The 21,186-nt window shown below is 49.2% G+C and overlaps 1 protein-coding gene across 1 annotated transcript in view; it reads right to left on the minus strand.

The window, feature by feature from the left end:
• PARN (poly(A)-specific ribonuclease) overlaps positions 1-21,186 on the minus strand; it is a 168,891-nt gene that overhangs the window by 40,407 nt on the left and 107,298 nt on the right. The window contains exon 22 of the mRNA XM_030300066.2: positions 1,327-1,516. Within this exon, the coding sequence (XP_030155926.1) occupies positions 1,327-1,516 (190 nt within the window). The remainder of the gene's footprint in view (positions 1-1,326; positions 1,517-21,186) is intronic.

Here is a 21,186-nt window from a genome sequence, read left to right on the forward strand (position 1 = left end):
TCATGTTTTAGACCCTTATTTTCTTTAAAAGTATTAACTGTTAAAAAAAAAAAAAAAGGAAGGGGGCACCTGGGTGGCTTAGTCGGTTAAGCATTCGACTCTCACTTTTGGCTCAGGTCATGATCTCACGGTTCATGGGACCGGGCCTCGGGTCACACTCTGTGCTGACAGCATGGAGCCATTTTGGGATGTTCCCTCTCTCCCTCTCTCTGTCCCACCCTTGCTTGTACTCTTTCTGTCTCTCTCAAAAAGAAATAAACTTAAAAAAAAAAAAAAATCTTTTCCTTAAAAAAAAAAAAAACCTCTGAAATAAACATCTTAGACCTGTGCATTTTATTATATATTAATTATACCTCAATTTTTTAAATCTCTAAACAACCACTTAAAATGCATGAAGGATCAGGGGGCCTGGGTGGCCCAGTTGGTTGAGCATCTGGCTCTCAATTTCAGGTCGGGTTATGATCCCAAGGTTGTGGGATCGAGCCCAGCTTTGGGCTCCGCACTGGGCATGGAGGCTGCTTAAGATTCTCTCCCTCTCTCCCTCTGCCCCTCAGCCCCATTTGCATGCTTTCTCTCTCTCTCTCTCTCTCTCTCTCTCTCTGCCCCTCCCCCTTGCTCGCACACACTCTTAAAAAATAAAAAAGAAAGAAACAAAAAGAAAAAAGACATGGAGGGCAATCCAAAATATTAACAGTGATTGTTTCTGGGTGGTGGGATTATGGCTCATACTTTCTTCTTTAAGTTCACACTTTTCTAATCTTCATCGTTTTCTGTAATGAACTTTCTCTCCTGGTTTTCTACACCTGTATTTTGTCCTTCTACTAAGAGACAGCATGTGACCAGCCTATATCTTCTGAAGGAAGGGTTATGGGTCATGAGGGGTAGTAAGTCAAGTTCTCTTTCTACAGCAGGGATGTGGTTCAGTGTCTCCATGGGATCTGCAAGGAGGCCGGACACTCAGGCAGGGGCACGATGGTGGACCGGGGGGAGGAAGGGGGCATACACTGGACACGGAAGGGGTTCAGCTCTGATCCTGGTTCTCTCACTGGACTGGCGGGCAGGTCAGAGAGCCCCAGCTGCCGCACCCTCAATTGGGAAGAACACGTATCCGGTCTGCCTCAGTGGGGCCGTGTGAGTGTTAAGCACAGGAGTTGGGTCTACACGGCGCGGAAGGAATGAAGGTGGCAATAACTTCTGGTATGACATGGAGAGTTAGAAAACGCTCTTTCTCACAAGTCAGAATTATGACTTCTAGTCCTGTGAGAACAAGAAAAGCCGTTGCCAGAACAACTCTGCCCGTTTAAATCAAGCACCGAGAACTCTTACCTATTGGCGTGGTGATAGTGATTCTGCAGAGCATAGGATATGCACTGAGTGTTTAACCGCTTTCTCTCAACCTCCTTCCAACTATCTTCTGTCCACTTTCTCTTGATCTGCTTCTCCTCGTGTTTTTTTCCCACATAGTCAGCATAGGTCTGGATCCGATAGCTTTCCGCGTATTTGCTGGTATTGACGGCTACGAGGAAAATAAAAAAAATCCATGTAAAAATGTCTGGCCTTGCCCTGGAGATGTCACTTTCAAAAGGTGGCCAGAGGTAGTAAAAGAAACCAGGGATTCAGGTCTGAGTTCTGACCCCAGCTGTGCCATTTAGAAGCCAGGTGGCCTCGGGAATGTCCCACAGGCTCTTCAAATCTGTTTTCTCATCGGGAGAAAAGAGAGCCGTCATACCCCAATCTTTGTGATTCTGTGCAAGTGCTCTGTAAACTATAAAGAACCATTATGAGATAAGTAAAGTGCATTTGCAGGTAACATTACTCATTTTCAGAGTAAGAAAATGGGAGAAAAAAAAAACCCACTAAGGGAAAACTGTAAACTCCTCCTTGTTAGAGAGTGAAAATGAAAATGAAAGCAATATTGACAGGAGAGCCGAGACCACCGTGTCCGATATGGAAGGTCTACCCTATGTCTGTGCCCAGTGCCTTCCATACGAGACGTCTAACCTCACAACACATTCGCAAGCGAGGCACAGACGTTGGGTGGCTGCCACAGGCCACACGGCGGGCTGGTGGCAGCGCTGGGAAGCAACACCAGGCTGCCTGGACCCGAAGGCCAGGGCCCTTCTTGTCACTCTGCACGTCACTTTCAACTGTGCAAATTCAAGATATCCCCACAAGCACGCCTCTCCTCCTTCCACACCGAAAGACTGCTAATTCTCTGCAATGTGCCTCTGGCTGGCGGGAGCGCTTGGAAGCTGGAGCTCATTCCCTCCTTAGTGCTGACATTTCACTAAGGCCAGGTCAGTTTTCTTACAGTCTTCGCTGCCTGCTCTTCAGAGGCTGGTGGACAGAACACTCTGGGAGCGTGGGACCGACGACCCGGGGAAGACCTGTCGGTGGCCGGGTGGCCATTTTGCTGGTTCTGGCTTCTGCAGCTTGCGCACAGACTCTCCGAGCCCACGGTCACCACCAACAGTGACTGCCCACGGTGGCGGTGAGACAGCGAGAGCCTGGTCATGCCGGCAGGGGCCATTGAGGGCAGACCTTCTACCTGGACAGCTGCAAAAGCACCATGATGTCTACAAGAGGGTCCGTGTCCCCACTCCTGGCAACATCCTGGGTGCGGAGTAGTTCTCACTAAATAACACGCAAACAAGCACACGGCAGTGACAAGCACGCACGGCCCGTGAGCACATCAGAACCAGACAGGGGACTCCAGGACATCGGGGACCTTAAATCAGAGGGAAAGACAACTGTATCAGAGGCAGAGGCTCCACATATCTGACACCTAACGCTTCTCACCTTCGCTCTAAGTGGGCCAGATTTGCCTAAAACTTCTAAGCACAGCAGTGGTTTACAGAATGTCATGCCCTAAACGTTTAGCCATCTGAGGAGCAAAACATAACAACAAAACAAGAAAGAAAGGAAAAAAAAAAAACCAACTCCACTCTTGAAGAAAAACACATATTTTTACTAAGAAGTTTGCTGTAACTTTTCAAATAATCACTCTAGAGTTAAAGAGGAAAAAAGGTGGGAGGGAGGACCCTCAGAGTATTACAGAACTTCCCTATTACAGCGAGTCTCCCAGAGAAGGAGAGTGAGTTGCTGAGATGTGTGCTCAAGGCGGCGTGCCCTGACTCACTCACAAGAAGATAAACAGAAGAAGCATCCAGTTTTGGAGACGCACTACCGGCCAAAGTCACTCTGAGCACAGAACCACAGAAAACGGGATCCTTTCTTGAAAATCTTACTCCGTGGGACAGCTACTTCTGCTGCTTTCAGTGGACTGCATTTCTGACTTTCTCCGCTCACTTAACCACCCGACCATTTATACATCCAATACACATCAACCACCCATGCTTCCCACCTGGCCACTGCTCGCTGTCCCGGGGACCGTGTCAGATGTTCGGGAGAACGAGACACAATTTCCACTCTCTGAAGCTTATCCTGTCACATGCAAACGTCACGTGGAGGGGATTTCACTGGAAGCGTAAGACCACCTTACTGACACGGGTTAAACTTTCAGCGTGATCTATGATGAGAACCCAAAGATTCTATCATCACTGTTCGGTCCTGATGGTCGGCCAATGAGCAGCTCCCGAATTTCCTTGCCTTAAGTTCCATTCCTTCTTCCAGCAGGTTTATTTTGCGAGCATGCCCCAAAGGGATGACATCTGCAATGATTCCTCTCTCGAGTTTCATTTGGACTCCCAAGTAAAAGAGTAGGCTTGAGTCAATATTCCCCATGAAAGCAAAGGTGATGATAGGGTCATAAAGGAGCCAAGATGATCTATTTAACAGTATCTGGTCGTTTCCAATAATCCAGCGGGCAGCCCCACGGACAAATGTTACAAACAAGCCCCTGACCACGGTGGGGAATTTACCCGAGAACATGTGGAATGGGGATCACTTAAAAGGGGAAACAAATAACAAGCCACTTTTCACCGCTGGCCTTCACATGGCAGTCATTTACCAGCATTCCTTCACGTCCCAGCAGCTCCAGAGCTCGCGGCCTTTCATCTGGAAGCCAAGCTCTGGCTCACAGCCACCCCTCCTCGAACGGATGAATCAGCAAAATGAATTGGCTGTCAGCTGTGTCCTCCAGTGGTTCCAGCTCGCCTGTCAGCAGCAGCATGTAGCGAGCCGTGCGGTAATACTAACCTTTTCCAAATTTGTCAGGGAAATGATTCAAGGCCACCTTTTGGTGGTGCCACTTGGTTAGAGCCTCTGGGGAAGCGCACATGCCGACGGCCCTCCCCACCTCCTTGGAGGGGAGCCAGGCAGCCCCCCCCCACCCCACCACAGCTTCCCCGGGCCAGGGCCGCTCATCTCCTGACACCCGGCACGCATTACAGCATTTCATCTTCACGGGGGCCCCGCAGGGAAGGGATGCTCTAGTCACCACCCAGGGACAGAGACTGACATCAGGGAAGCCAGGCTGCTGGCCTAAGGTCTTGTAGGCAAGTGACAAAGCTGGTGTGGAACCAAAACATGACTTTTTAGGTGATACCACCATGTGTCTGCCATATATTTGTATGTACTTATGTGGTTATTTAGATTGATGGTTGTCTTCTAAAATGCTTCCTTTACTAGGGGTTTTAAAGAATGTTTAGATTTTTCCCTAAAAATTTAAGAACTTTCTATTACTGTCACGCAAAGCCTCTCCAACGAAGTTGGTGGATACGTTAAGATTATGGATCAGGTGACTTAAGATATAGATTTCTTCCTAACTTGATCTATAGACTTAATTCCACATTTTAATAAAAGATCGAAAAAATTAAAAATGAAATTAAAAACAAATATCAATAGAAAACAGAACAGGGTTAGTCAGGGACCGGGGGGGGGAGGTGAAGTACAAAGGGGATGAGGGAATTTTGGGGGGCGATGGAACAGTCTTATATCTTGATTGCGGTGGTGGTTACAGGGCTATATGCATTTGCTGAAACACAGAGCTGCGCCACAAAGAGGGTATTTTTACTCTACAAAAATTATACCCCAATTATTCTGTGGAATTGGAAAGGTTGATTCCAAAAGTTAAACAGAAGAACAAATGGGCCAACAATGGCCCAGACATTTCTGAAGAAGAATAAGGAAGGGGGACTTGCCTTGCTAGCTATAAAAGCTTCCTTTAAGCCAAAGTAACTAAGATGGTGTATAAATGGTACAGAGATCAACAAACTGACCAAGGGTACAGAAGAGCCTAGAAACAGACTGATGCATCTTTGAAACTTTGATTTTTGACAGAGACAGCATGACAGAAAATGTGGGAAAGGAAAAGTTGGAAAAATTGTTTATCCATAGGAAAAAAAAACGAAATTGGATTCTTAGTCACATCATGCTGAGAAATCAACTCCAGATGGATGAAGAAATGAAATGTCAAAAGCAAACTTTGAAAACTTGAAAAGAAAATATAAGTGCATATCTTTTCTGAGCTTGAAGTAGGAAAGAATTTATGAAGACACAAATAACGTTAAGCATTAAAATAGGTCAGTTAGTAGGACTACATTAAATAAAAACCTGTCCATCAGCAGACACTTTAGAGAGCAAAGCCAATCCACAAACCGGGAGAAGATGTTGGTAATGTGTGGAACTGGTGAAGGTTTAGCACCAGAATATGTAAAAACACCTACAAATCAGAAAGAAAACACCCAACACAAAAATGGGCAAAAGACATGAAAAGCATGCACAGTCATTTCACAGAAAAGGAAGCACAGAAAGCCAATAATCATTTAAAGAGATGCTCAAGCCTAGGCAAAGTCAATTATGAGCACAGTAAGATCTCACTTTGTGCCTGTTTTGTTGGCAAAAACAGAAAAGACTAAGAGCAATGATGAGGAAGATGTGGAGCAATAGGATCTCCACTGGTACCACCGCTATGGAAGACAATTTAGCACTCTCATTTGAAGTGGACCATGATGCACATACCCTATGACCCAACAATTCCACTCCTAAATATAAAATACTACGTATTACAAGGTAAATACAAGGATTCTTTTTTTTAAAGAACACACTGGTTATTAACAGCTGGGGGGCAGCAAGGGAAACAGGAAGGAAGGGAGGGAGGGAGGGAGGGAGGGAGGGAGGGACGGAGGGAGGGAGGGAGGGAGGAAGGAAGGAAGGAAGGAAGGCAGGCAGGCAGGCAGGAGCAATCCAAATGTCCATCAGCAGGTGAACGGACAAATTGTGGTATATTCCCACAATGCAATACTATGTATCAGTAAACACAAATGAACTACAACAACATATAATAAAATGGATGGATCTGAGGGATGTAATAGTGAATGAGAAATTCAAGTCCTAGAAGTTCATTTGCAGAATGACACCCTTTTTATTGTGTTCTAAAACAAAAATCAAACAAACAAAAAATATATCCCAGGAGGTGTGCGGGTATGTGTGTGTGTGTGTGTGTGTGTGTGTGTGTGTGTGTGTGAGTGAGAGAGAGACAGAAACAAAGACAGAGACAGTCAGAGAGACAGAGAACAAAAAAGCAAGAAAATGATCAACACAGCTTTCAGGAGAGCGGTCGCCCCCGGCAGGGAACCAGAAGGATGGGACGGGGAGGAACAACAGAAAGATGTAATTTATTAGCAGTTTAGATCCCTGGTTGAGCGGCAGTTTCATAGATGTTCCCTACATCTGAAACAAATTCTTCAGGTTTTCTGTAGTTTACCCTGTCCAAGTACTAAGGGCCGTTTCTGGGACAGATGCTCCAAGTTGGAAGGCGTCTCAAAGACAAGGTGAAAAGTCTCTCCAGGTTCAATGTCTTCGGTGACACGGCGGTGCCGCATCTCCAAACTTCCTCAGGAAGCCAGGCACATCAGTGCCACCTGGCCACCTGACGGCTGAGGTCGGTGAGGTGTACCATCAGCCCCGCGTGTGGCGTCTGCAACGGCCATCCGCTGCGGACATTAAGTTCTCAACGTCTCACGCTTCATTCTTACTAGTCTAATCGCTCTGGGAAGGAGGAATTTACTGGATGCTCCCTCCGCCAGGCACGGGGAATCCTGTGAGCGTTATCTTGACTACACAGGTGAAGAAAGCGAGGCTCAGACCAAGGGACTAGCCCAAGGACCTGAAGTGCTTGGGCTAGGATCCAAACCAAAGCCTACATTCTTTTCATGACACCCATGGGCGTTGCAAGGGTCCCAGATGGGGTCATTCAGGGTTAATGCAGGCATCTACCTCTGTCTTTCAAGAGAATCACAGTCTGTCTCTCCACAACAGTTCTGAGTACCTGACAGAGAAGCCTGATAAGCCAGTACATTCACCCACCAGCCGAAGACGCTCTGCAGACGCAGCCCGACTCCCTGGGCGTCAGCGTGTGCTTTAACCGTCATGCCTGCCTACGTCAGACACTGGAAGACATCCTCTCCCTCCTCCTCCCACGACCGCAGCTCAGGGCCCTGCACCACGGCGCTGTCATTTTGGGTTGTCACCCCACACCAGGGTGACGCCAAATGTTGTTTTGTGTTTGCTCGTTTATCTAAATATGAACGTGGTAAACACGAGTTTTCTCACGTTCCACCTGATTTTGACCAGGTTGGGTTTACAACAGCTTGACCACCTCTCCCCGTTTACCAGACAGAGCATGGCAGCTGTTCTCTTGGATTCTACTGGAACCCAAACTTTAAAGTCTTTAGAGAAAGGAGTTCAAAACAAAACACCAACACTCGACCCTAACGGTCACTCTGAACATCTTCCTGTGTTTGTGAGTGGACATCCCCTCCCTCGATCAGAGAGAGCAGGCCCAGCCCGAGGCCAGGGCAGGAATGGGGGACCGAACACTGGTGCACTGCTGTCTGAACAGGTCATGGCGGTGATCCAGCCAGCCTGGACAGCGGCGGCCTCTGGTTTACCCTCTGCTGTCCCTCCTTCCCCTCCAGAGCCAGGCCCTTCTCGAGTCTTGCTGAGAAAGCGCCAGCGTGCTAGGGTGCCGTCCAGGCCGTCAGCCGCAGCCTCGCGTGGCCGGCTGCCGGCCTCGATGCCGGCTCTTTCCTCACTCTTACCCGACAGGCCCGGGTGCTCTCTGAGGGCAGGGCCTGTGCCCTAGCCATATTTTTGGCAACTGGGTTCCACCACGGTTCTTTGACAGGAGGTGAATCTAAGACTGTGGCAGGAGAGGGGCGGGGAAGAAGCACAGCTTTTATACTTGTTGGCAGCCTGTGTCCACCCGAGAGGGAAAATGCAGAACCTCTTCGGTTAAGAAGTCCATGCTGAAGCCCGAGCTGGTGTACGAGAGCCCCGGATTGCAAGCGGGGCTCTGGCTCCGGCTCTCAAGACGGGCTTCCCGGGGCAGTGACAATCGGTGCACGTCACCCCACCTGAACCTCACAGCGACACTGGGAAAGCAAGGCATGAGCACTGCTGACAGCTGAGACTGGGGAAGCCTTAGTCACCGGGTGAGGACTCAAGACCCACAATTCCTGGTTCCTTGTTCTTCCTTCCATGCAGTGGGCACTTCTCCAACAGACGGTATTATCTTTTAAGGATTTTATTTTATTTTTTAAAGGAATCTCTACACTCAAAGTGGGGCTCAAACTCACGACCCGAGATCAAGAGTTGCATGCTCTGGCGACTGGGCCAAATTATTTTTTCAAAGCGCTGAGGCTAAAAGAGTGAGACCTTGAATAGCCAAAGTAACACTGAAAAAGAAAACCAAAGCAGGAGGCATCACAATCCTGGACTTCAAGCCGTATTACAAAGCTGTAATTATCACGACAGTATGGTATTGGCATAAAAACGGACACTCAGATCAATGGAACAGAATAGAGAACCCAGAAATGGACCCACAAACGTATGGCCAACTAATCTTTGACAAAGCAGGAAAGAATATCCAATGGAAAAAAGTCTCTTTAGCAAATGGTGCTGGGAAAACTGGACAGAGACATGCAGAAGAATGAACCTGGACCATGTTCTTACACCATACACAAAAATAAACTCAAAATGGATCAAAGACCTAAATGTGAGACAGGAAACCATCAAAACCCTAGAGGAGAAAACAGACAATAACACCTTTGACCTCAGCGGCGGCAATTTCTTGCTTGACACGTCTCTGAAGGCAAGGGAATTAAAAGCAAAAATGAACTATTGGAACCTCATCAAGATAAAAAGCTTCCGCACTGCAAAGGAAACAATCTAAACAAAACTGAAAGGCAACTGATGGAATGGATAAAAATATTTGCAAATGACATATAAGATAAAGGGTTAGTATCCAAAATCTATAAAGAGCTCACCAAACTCAACACCCGAAAAACAAATAATCCAGTGAAGAAATGGGCAGGAGACATGAATAGACACTTTTCCGAAGAAGACATCCAGATGGCCAACAGGCACATGAAAAGATGCTCAATGTCACTCCTCGTCAGGGAAATAGAAATCAAAACCACACTGAGATACCATCTCACACCAGTCACAGTGGCTAAAATCAACAACTCAAGAAACTACAGATGCTGGCGGTGTAGAGAAAGGGGAACCCTCTAGCACTGTTGGTGGGAATGCAAACTGGTGCGGTCGCTCTGGAAAACAGCATGGAGGTTCCTCAAAAAAACTAAAAACAGAACTACCCGACGACCCAGCAAATGTACTACTAGGAATTTACCCAGGGGATACAGGAGTGCTGATGCATAGGGACACTTGTACCCCAATGTTTATAGCAGCACTCTCAACAACAGCCAAATTATGGAAAAAGCTAAATGCCCATCAACTGATGAATGGATAAAGAAGATGTGGTTTATATACACAATGGAATGCCACTTGGCAATGAGAAAGAATGAAATCCTGCCATTTGCAGCAACGTGGATGGAACTGGAGGGTATTATGCTAAGTGGAATAAGTCAGGCAGAGAAAGATACCATATGGTTTCACTACTCATTTGTGGAACTGGAGAAACTTAGCAGAAGACCATGGGAGAGGGGAAGGGGGAAAAATAGTTACACACAGAGAGTGGGGGAGGCAAACATAAGAGACTCTTCAATACAGAGAACTGAGGGTTCATGAGTGGGGGGCAGGGGAGAGGGGGAAATGGGTGATGGGCACTGAGGAGGGCACTTGTTGGGATGAGCACGGGGTGTTGTATTAAGCGATGAATCCTGGGAATCTACCCCCGAAACCAAGAACACACTGTACACACTGTTTGTTAGGTGACTTCACAAAAAATTACATTAAAAAATAATAATAATTAATTAATAAAAGGGTGGAAACGAAAGCCCTCAAGGCCTGTGGAAGAGGACGCACAGAAATAACGAGGGAAAAGGCAGAGGGGACGTGATGCTGTCATCTCTGCTTCCCCGAGGTCCCCCACGGAGCGGCTGACACACAGGAGGCGCCCGGTAAGAGAAGGCGGCCGGGGACCAGGCTACAGAAATGTGAAGGCGGAGGGAGAGCTGAGTGCTACCGAGCCCGCTCAGGGCTCCTCACCGCCAGGGCAGGCGGCGCCCCTGCGTGCTGACAAGGCTGAGAGAAGGAAGTGCGTGTGACCCTGGCTCTGCCACCTGCAGGCCGTGCCCGTGACCGTGTTCTCTCCACATCACTCCCTCCATTAAAGACAGACGGCCACTCACTCTGCCTGCTGCTCCCATGCCTCATGTCACCTCCCAGCTCTCTAATTAAGGCCGAAGAAGTGGCAAGGAAAACCTACTCTGCAAAGTGCGGAAAGGCTGGCATGTAGATGGGATGACATTGACTTAAAACCTTAAAACCCCTCTGACTTAATTTTTTTTTTTAACGTTTATTTATTTTTGAGACAGAGAGAGACAGAGCATGAACGGGGGAAGGGTCAGAGAGAGGGAGACACAGAATCTGAAACAGGCTCCAGGCTCTGAGCTGTCAGCACAGAGCCCGATGTGGGGCTCGAACTCACAGACCGTGAGATCATGACCTGAGCTGAAGTGGGACGCTTAACCGACTGAGCCACCCAGGCGCCACCCCCACCTCTGACTTATTTAAAAGGAAGACAACGAAGTGGCAAAACCATAGGTTCTGAGGCCACAGAGGCCTGGGTTCAAATCCTGCCTGAATCTTAACGTGCTCCCTGGCTTCTTTTCTTTACCCATAAAATGGGCTTCCCTACTTACTTTATGAAGCGGCTAGAAGAGTGGACACTGTGCATGCAAAGCTTTTAGCACAGGGCCTGGCACACAGTAGGTGCCTCGTTAGGGAGGCTACTGCTGTTAAATCACAAAACATGTAGTTCGGACAAAGAGAACGGTGCTGCAGCCCATATGGATGTTCTACAGCTGACACGGAATCAGCGAGCTGTAACTCACCACACCTTGGTGTGCCCGAGGCGAGCGTGGCCTGACATCCCCGAGTCCGCACTAGCTCACGGGACACGCCGTTGTTTAGAACACGGATGCCATCTAGCAAAAGCTTTCCCGTGCAAAAGCGTGGAAACCAAACGGAAAACGGGGGGACCGGTATACCAACCGTACTCGACAAGTGTAAAATCCAGAAGTCTGTAAGTATCATTTTTCAAAACCGTACTGAGGCCAAAACAAATCCAATTGTTTTCACTAACTCTGCTGACAACACCACAGTCAGCTTTACAGACATTCACCTCATTCATTCACAAACACGGGCGCCGCGCGATGCGCTGGGCGCCGGGGTGTGGCAGGAGACATGGGACATTCTCCGCCCTGAAGAGGCCCACAATCTAGAGGAGGACAGGAAGGGAACAGATTGGTAGCAAACGCCAGGTAGGCAAGAATCCAGGCATGAGGATGTTCACATGAGGGGCAGGAGGGAAGGAGAGGGGAGGACCAACACCAACTGGCTAAAGGTAGACTTTGAGGGCGAGGGTGCTAGTTGGGCTTAAGCCCCCGAGGCCTAGGCCTACGCCAAGCGCCTTAGCATCCAATGAATGAGGTCACTAAGGAACACTGCTTCCATTAACCGGCCGGTGTTGCATTTGTTCTTTTTCTTTTCGTAGTTCCTAGCTGAAAAGTCAACGAGAAATAAATAAAGCTCCCATTTACTGAGTATTTACTGTCTATAAGAACTATGTTAACGCTTTACAAACAAATGTACTTAGTTCTCACTTGGTCACTTCTTCGTGCATCCATTAGTTTATGAATACAGACACTGATGTATTAAATTCTCATTTGTTCATTCATCCATCTATCCATTCATTCGGGAACAAACATGCCATCCTCTAAGCCTCAGCGACCGGGGCTGTGAGGGTAGGTCAGAGACACAGGCCCTGTGTTCGCCGGGAGACAGACTGTGAACAGAGCGCCACACGTGTGCAGAGGGATGGAAATGGAGAGGCGCTCTGGGGGCCCCACGGGGAGCTGGCCACGCCCAGGATGTGGGGACGGTTCCCTAAGGAAAAGACACTGGGCTCTTTCCTGAGACTGGAATGTTGGGAGGCTACTTGGGGGTGGGAACTGTGTTCTGGGCAGAAGGAACATGAAGTGACCAATCTCTGAATGAGGAAGCACAGCCTTGGCCGAGGAAGTAGAAGACCATCATGGCGGACACGGAGGAGGGGGCGGAGAGGAGCCCAAGCTAAAGCTAGAGCGAGGGGCACAGTGCAACGGCCTGAGGCCACGCTGCATGCAGGGGGAGTCACCACGGGGTGTTTAGTCAGGGGGAGGGATGTGATCTGACGTGTGTTTCTACAAGACCGCTGCCCCTGAAGGGGCAAGAACAAGAGGAATGGAGACAGCCTGAAGTAAGAAAAGAAGTCATAACAGAACTCCAAGGAACGCCAACACTTCCTCATCATACACGTGGGGAAGCGCAGGCATGGGCGCCCGGGAAGCCACAGGCCAAGGAAGAGGGGGACTAACCTAGAGAGCACGGCTCTGTGGAACCCAACAAGGAACAGGACAGGGGACTGAGTGACCAAGGCCAGAGGAGGGGAGAGCCTGGTGGCTTTATGGCACGGAGGTCACAGGGACATTTGCAAGAGTGACTTGAGTGGTGCACGGGGTCCACCGACAGCCGAGTGAGGGGGAACATGGGGTGACACATGCAGAGCACCTGACTTTGCAGAAGGAAAGCAATCATCAGGAGCAAAGGCGAACTGGGATCTTGCGAGTCTTTTGAAAAGACAGAAGGGATAAAGCAGGTTTCCACGCTGTTGGGAAGAAGTCAATGGGTGGACACAGGGACAAGGTGCAGCACAGGGCCCCGGAGAGGACACGGGGCCCCAGGCACACGATGGGATCTGCTTCTGAGAGAAAGGAGGTGTGGCACAGAGCTTTAGGAATCCAGGGGTAGGAGGCAGCACCCGGAAGTTGGCTGTTTCCTGGGTGAGGGACTGGGTCTTCCTGAGAGCACCGGGGTGCAGATCGAGAGAACGGGAGAACAGCCGTGGGGCCAGCTGCTGATGAGATGAGGATCCGGCCTGAGACAGCGGCCATCTGTGCAGACTTACCGACGCGCCCCTGCACCCTCTCTTCAAAACAACCCCACGAGCTGGGCAGTAAACTCTATTTTGACAGACGCCCCTGACTTTGATGCCATGCTTCTATGACTGTTTTAACCTACCCCTCACGGCCGTCCACAAAGCAGCGGCTCTAAACCTTAGCCACACAAACAAACGAACAAAAGCAGGTCTCAAGTGCCGACACAGCTCCTTACAAGTGGTGTTGAGGCGTGGAGACCAGACAGGAAGAAGGGATTTCACGATGGAGTCACACAGGAGTGGACCAACTTCCAACAAAGTTTAAAAGTGAGAGTTACTTTGAGGGAGAGTGGGGGCGGGGAGAGAGAGAGAGAGAGAGAGAGAGAGAGAGAGAGAGAGAGAGAATGAGAATGCCCCCCACCCTTTTATTTAAGACACACAACTTAAAATAGGACTTGGGAAGAATCCCATACTTACTAGTCTCGGTCAACCTGACAGCCGAAAGACCTAAGTAATTTACACCATTCTTCATCCTCCCTGGGAGAAGATCAAGATTGATGTCTCAACTACACAGGAATAATTTAAGGTAAAATCAAAGATCTCCGAGATTCTGCAGCACAGCAGATTTGAAACATCAGACCCTAAACGTCAAGACCACTGAATAAATTCTACTCCGGGGAAGACTAAATATAAATAGTACATGCCTCAGTTACACTATTTTCTAACAGTGTCTTTAAGGTCTGGCCATATACATCACAAAGAAGCACAAGTAAAAAATCATCATGGCTTACGGAACGGTTACCGTGCACAAAGTGTGATATTAGCTCCCACCCCAGGTATGTTACCCTATATTCTGTAGGATCTTAATATATTAATCTTAACACACGCTCTGTCTGTAACCCTACCTCCACAGAAGTGCCCTATTGTGAACATGACAAGACAGAGCCCCAGACGAGTCACTTGCCTGATGTCACAGTGTTAGACAGTGCAAATGGACAGACTTAAGTCACCGCGGGCACAACACCCCTGCATCAGAGTCCTTGGGGCTCCAAAGGCAGCAGTGCGCAGTAAGTTTTAAGCTGTGACAGCATCGCCAAACAATACCCACCTTGACGACACGCAACCCACTCTGATGTCTTCTGCTCTGTTTCTTTCTACCTTCTTTTTTCATACTGCTGTCGACCAGCATTGATTTCCTGGCCCACAAATGGGCCCTGATCCGAAGTCTGAGACACCCCACGGCTCACTGACGCCCACCATTCAAAACGGCATTTCTGTGCGACAATGAGCTTTGTGTTCTCAAAGGTTAGTCAACAAAGGAACTTTTAGGACACAACCTATTCACCGACCAGAGCATGCCTGTAACTGGAGGCAGCGGCTGGGCCCGCAGTCCGACTTAAGCGGGCTCTCTAATCCGGACTAGCTCTCACTAACACTTCGGACGCCAGACCCAGATATGCGCCCAGTATCAACGCACACCACACACGCCAGGACAATACTTCTGGCGGCTTGTTGCGCTGTTTATGAAGCATTAAATCTGCCACAATGTCAGTGCCATTGCGATAAAGCATAAGCATCCCATCTTCCCTCTACTTCCCAAAGCCCTGACTCAAAAAGCCTGACAGGGCAGCTCCATTTTCAGATTTAAAGGTTTCAGGAGTGAAAAGCTTAAAGTCTGTTTGTTTATAAGCCAACCAGATACTGGATGCTGGGCTGTAATATTTACACCTTCATTAAATGTCTCTGCTGGATGTTTTGATGTGGTTTTCATTGGATAAAGGCATTTATTTACTTACACCTCATGACTCAGCTTATTCATTAACCAAGTGAACCGGGGAGGGAAGGAGAGCCCTGGAGAGACAGGAATGACAGGCCCTTATCAGCCAGGCAGGGCCGAGCCATCTCACCTGCAAGGTGAGTCATCACCCCTGGGAGGCAGGGTGTCGGCCACCAGAAGCCTTTCCCAATAAGGAAAGGATTCCACATAAACCCTGACAGTTCTGCGTGTGGGTCCCGTTAACTGTTTCCTGTCATGCCGCCAGTCTGGCCCCACTCGGCGCTCTCATGATGGCACCACGAGGCCACCATGTGAACGCGAACGCTCTCTTGAGCTCTACCTTTCACCTCCTCTACTCTACGCCTGCGATGTGCCTACAGAACATTCTGAAACGCACCCGCCTCCTCAGCATCTCCGGGACACCCCACGTAGGATCTGTCACCACCAGAAAGGTTCGGAAAAATGCCAAAACAACCTCACCTAACACCGCGGCCAGCCACCTCCGCGCCTTCACGGAGCCCTCCTGGCTGGCCCGGGGCCCACCCTTTGTGGGGAGGTAATCAGTTCATAACAAAAGGAATGAAATCTGCTCTTCAGATACAGGTTGCCTTGACACAATGAAATGCATTTGATGTAACTGGCAATGCTTGGCCTCAGAAGAGAAGTATCCAAAAAGAAATCACACACTTCTCCAAAGGGCGAACAAAGAATTACAAAGTGAAGTCTCATTTTCCACATCAAGTTTACTCTGCTTTGCTGAGATGTGCCCAAAGACTAATGTATTTCACGGGTGGGTCCCGTGTGTAGGGGACACATTAAAACGCTAAGGATGCCCAAACATGCCAAAGGGGCAGCAGGAAACTGGATGAGAACTATTTCAATTTCCAAGCCCCTCCCCACTCGGCACTTAACACGTTCATTCTGCGCCTGCATCATTTTTCTCCTTTCATGTTACCAAATCACTTCTCTAGGGACTTCACAATCTGAGGGAGACTGGTCACCTCTTTATTTGCTAAGTAAGTCTGTGTCCCTGTGATGGCAGGCTCCCGGTGCCAGCAATCCGTGGTCAGCCCGACAGGCAGTGTTGGGCTCTGACGAGGGCACGTTAGGCTGTCAAAAGCTGCTGAGGCCGACTCAGTGACACTTCTCTCCAGTCAAACATATGTATACACAGGAGAGCGAGCGGGAGAAGGAAAGAGAGAGGGGAAGAGAGGGACAGAGGGACAGAGGGACAAGGAGGGGAAGTGGGTGGGGAGCGCCAGGAGAACAGCTTTTCCCATGTGGTAAGTGCTTTCAGAAGGCGGTGTCTCCCAGAAAATCAGAGAACGAGTGCTTCTCTGCTCCTGAACATTTGAAGAACCTATGAGCCTCTCTGCCAGCAGGAGAAAAAGGAAGGTTTGGGGTTTTTTTTTGAAGTTTTATTTATTTATTTTGAGAGAGACAGAGACAGCGCAAGTGGGGGAGGAACAGAACGGGAGGGAGAGAGAGGATCCCAAGAGAGTTCCACACTGCACTGTCAGCACAGAGCCTAATGCGGGACTTGAACCCACGAGCCATGAGATCATGAACTGAGCTGAAAACAAGAGTCAGACACTTAAGCGACTGAGCCATCCAGGCGCCCCGAGGTAGATTGAAAAACTTTTTTTTAATGTTTTCAACTATTTTTGAGAGAGAGAGAGAGAATGCGAGGAGGGGAGGCACAGAGAGAGAGGGAGACACAGAACCCGAAGCAGACTCCAGGTTCTGAGTTGTTAGCACAGAGCCGGATGTGGGGCTCAAATTTGTGAACCACGAGATCAGGACCTGAGCTGAAGTCGGACGTTCAACCGACTGAGACACCCAGGTGCTCTGATTTTTTTTTTTTAAGTTAAGCTTTCCTGCCTCGAGTTGTTAATATCTCTTAAGTTGTTCTAAATACTCATTTTGTCTTCTACATCCTAAGGAGAAAGTAATGTAGATATTTTTGTCTATTTGGACATTCAATGCCAAATCCAACTGGTTAGATAATGCAACCAAGTGTCACACTTAAAAACATTTAGGGGTGCCGGGGTGGCTGAGACAGTTGAGCGTCTGACTCTCAATTTTGGCTCAGGTCATGATCTCATGGTCCTGAGATCCACCTGTGTGCTGGGCATGGAATCTGCTTAAGATTCTCTCTCTCTCTCTCTCTCTCTCTCTCTCTCTCTCTCTCTCCCTCCCTCCCTCCCTCCCTCTCTCTCCCTCTCCTTCTCCCTGTGACTCTTAACCCTGCTCGTGTTCTTTCTCTAATGAAAATTAATTAGTTAATTAATTAATTAATTAAAAACATTTACATGCAGAAAAGAAAAAAGCAATTAAAATAACTACCTACATACATAAATAACAAAGCCGTTTACATGAAAAACAACAATAGAGTGGCAAGCGTCATGACATCACTACACTTTGACGTATTTTGGAATGTTGTGTAACATATTTCTCTTAAAATTCCCAACGACCCAAGGGTTTCCCGCAACGTCAAAACAGCCGACACAAACTGGGAAGCTGGACAATGGCTTCTGAAAATCTCGTATCGATCCAGAACGCGGAGCGCTTGATCATGCAGCAACCGTGGATTTTTAAAAGTACTCTACGTTTACTTCTCCCTACAAAAACGGTACCGTCCTTTAAATCATACCTCTGAGGCCCCGCATCTAGGGCCTCTGACACCAGCCGCTCGATTTAAGGCCCGACAGCTCCAGCACGTCTGTGTAGTGACTGGACGTGCTCACGCTGCCTTTGCAATGGCACCGTGCTATGACCGTAACGGAGGAAGACGGGAGTGTGCGACAGCGACGTCCCTGGGACCCAGAGGCAGAGCTCCACAAAGCACATTTTCTCAGCAAGCTCACAGGCAGCGCCCTGTGCCAGGATGGGGCAGCCGTCAGAGGCCTTCAACCGCTGGACAAGGACGAGCCAGGCTGGCTCCGAAGGCCACAGTGGCGTCATCAAAACCAAATCCGCAGCAAGGATGCGCCTGGCCACAGACTGCTGCTACGCGGCTGACGCTCAGGGAGACCAGCCATGGGCCTGATTCACAAATGAAGTAACGCTGGATGTAAATTAAACGATAATTAAATTAAAAAAAGAAAAACAAAGTAATGCCGACTCCTTTACACAAAAGGGCGTGTTTTCGGGAGCTAACTCCCCTCAGGACTCGATGTGGGAGTCAAACCGTCCAGCTGCTAAAAACATTTAGGGGTGCCGGGGTGGCTGAGACAGTTGAGCGTCCGACTACATGACACGCAAACGAGAACGGAAAAGACAGCAAATGTCAAAGCGCAGGCGGAGGCATGAACACTAAAGAGGCCGGCCCGCAGAGCCAAGTTTATCCGCTACTCCTCCCGGAGCGGTCGGCAGGCGCTGACGCAGGGCTTCTGGGTACGGGAAGGAGGAAAGAAATCCCCACCGCCCCACGTCCACATTTTCTCACAGCGGCCGGCGGGCGGCGGAGTCCCGAGGGCGGGCCGGAAGGCTGCGTCCCAGGCACTCCGCAGCTCCCCCTGCGCGTTCTCTCCCCACAAACGTGGGGGGCGGGGGCGGGGGTGAACCGCGAGGAGCAGCTACCTGAAGGCGGCCTTGCCGATCAGGGGGCACGTTCTTTCTCCAACTCCAGGCAGAGCGCGGCCGGCAGGCACCGCAGTTGCCAAAGAGAGAGCTCGGGCAGAGCCAGTCCCCGGTTCCCTGGAAGCCTGGACTCAATGCTGTGTGGGTTATTTAAGGGAGGAAAACGGTGTGATCGCCTCACGGTTTGAAAGACTTTCCTAAGACCGCATGCGCACAGGCCCAGTGGGAGGATGTGTCTTCTGGGCTTGGGCAGTTACCGCTGGACTGAGTGGCTACCAGCACTTGAGCCTCCCCGGACGACTGTTGTCTTATCTTTGACAAGTCGAGGTGTTTCCGCATTCAGTTCGGGGCGGGTGACCAGCGCTGCGGGGTTGCAAGAGTGTGCACGTGTGCAGGGAGGCTAAAGAGGAAGACTGCGTCAAAGTTACCCTTGAAAACGTTTGCCCTTTGGGGGCACCTGGGTGGCTCAGTCAGTTAAGCGTCCCACTCTCGGTTCTGGCTCAGGTGACGACCTCACGGTTTCATGAGTCCGAGCCCTGCGTCGGGCTCCGAGCTGACAGTGTGGCGCTTGCTTGAGATATTCTCATTCTTTCTTTCTTTCTTTCACTCCCTCTCTCTCTCTCCTCCCCTCCCCTACTCACGCCATCTCTGTCTCTCTCAACATAAATAAATAAAACTTAAAAAAGAAGAGAAAATGCCCTTGGGAGGTGCCACACTGGCACCCCACGTGGCTGTTCCTCCCCTCAAGGTCAGAACGTACACCGCGTTTCCTCTTCCCTCCCACACCAGAGGCGGAAGACAGGTCGCACGTGAGGACCACGCGGCTGACCACACTCTAGACAGCTCGCTACGGGCAGAAGGGGAGAACTGATATTCACATGGCAGAAGCAGATCCGTATTTCCCATTTCATCTCCGACTCACTTGGATGCATCCTTTCACTGGGTGGAGCGACCAGCAAAACCAGTATTGCTGCAAAAAAAAAAAAAAAAAAAAAAAAAAAAAAACCACCTCCCCCAAATGAGTAAGTTTGAATGGCTGAATTTACTCAAGCTTAAAAATGTTATGAAGCAACTGTGGTTGGAAAACTAGTGACTACACAATCCACGCCTTGTGCCTGTCCTCTAACCACACACGCCCAGGCCAGTTCTGGGAAGACAAGGAACGTGTTTCAGTCATCCTGTATCACCAGCGACGTTTCTCTGGGAGAGAATATCTCATACGGTTACCTCTCTGCTGCCGAACAGCCCCGTGCCTGCAGACTTACTACAAGCCACTGAATAACCACATCTGAACTTTCCCGGAGCATGGATTTTACTGGAGATCGGGAAGGAAAAGCTGAATAATTAATCTGGTAATTTAAAACATTTTAATATTAAAATAAAAGATGTATTATAGAGTGGAATTTTTTAAATTTGTGAGAAGGGTTTAAATAAAACACGAGACTGCACAGAAATGCCAACTCCTTCCTCTATCTCTCCTTCCACTCCCCCCCTCCTCGCCCCCAATGCCCTTGAGCGTTCCAACCGGCTCTCCTTTGGTGTTAGGGGTATTTAGTGGAAGTTCAGGATTTTAAGAATCACGTTCTCCCACAGAGGCCCTTGGGAATAAATACTGGCTGAATGAATGACCAATTCTCTTTTCTGCTAGAGTGAGAATATAAGAAGGAAGAAGGAACCCCCACTTTCTCTTGGCAGCCAGGAGGTGGATGTAATATACATAGAGAGTAGCTTACACAGGACAACTTGTACTCTAGATTCACAAACGACATTCATGGAGCTGTTAGAGGAGTTCTCTATAGTTAGAAGCAGTCCTGGAAAGAGCTGACTGGTATGAGAAAAGGGTAATGGGTAATGCAATATCGACTTTTCCAGCAAAGGTGCCAGAAACGGATGTATCGTGGACCATCTAGGAAAGGCAGGGGCAGCCCATGCTATGAGGGTGCGCTCTCAAAGTTCAAATAAATCTGTCCAAAAGGGGTTCTGACCCACGGAGGTGTGGGCACAATGGAAGGTGGGAATCCTGTCCTGCAAGCTCACACCCCATCCCTCACTGACCGGACAACTATGTCTTGGCCTGGGTGAAGGGGTCCCCTTGCATCAGTCAGCTAGCTCGTCTGAATGGTACGGACCAGGGCCTGGGGGAACTTTGAGCAGCGGGGGCCACGTGCACTGAAGGAGCCGCTGACACTTGCTGAGACCACATCCGGCATGGTCCACACCGCTGACGCTACCCTCTGCTCCCCACATTGTGTAAGAGGAGAAAACTGAAATCTGCGAACTGACTGGACCAAAGTCTTGCAGCCTATGTAATGCGAGAAAGTGGCATTCCCAGACAAGGCATTCGGTCACTCTAGCGACCAAAGCAAGGAAGCTGCCACGCACTGGCCACCTACCCTAGCTGTTCTCGGACGTAGGGGACACAGTCCCATCCCGTCAGTCCTCTCTGTGTGCCTTCTGCAGCAGACAGTCCACAGACTGTCAG

The sequence above is a fragment of the Lynx canadensis genome, chromosome E3 (genome assembly GCF_007474595.2).
Source record: "Lynx canadensis isolate LIC74 chromosome E3, mLynCan4.pri.v2, whole genome shotgun sequence".
NCBI classification, from domain to species: Eukaryota; Metazoa; Chordata; class Mammalia; order Carnivora; family Felidae; genus Lynx; species Lynx canadensis.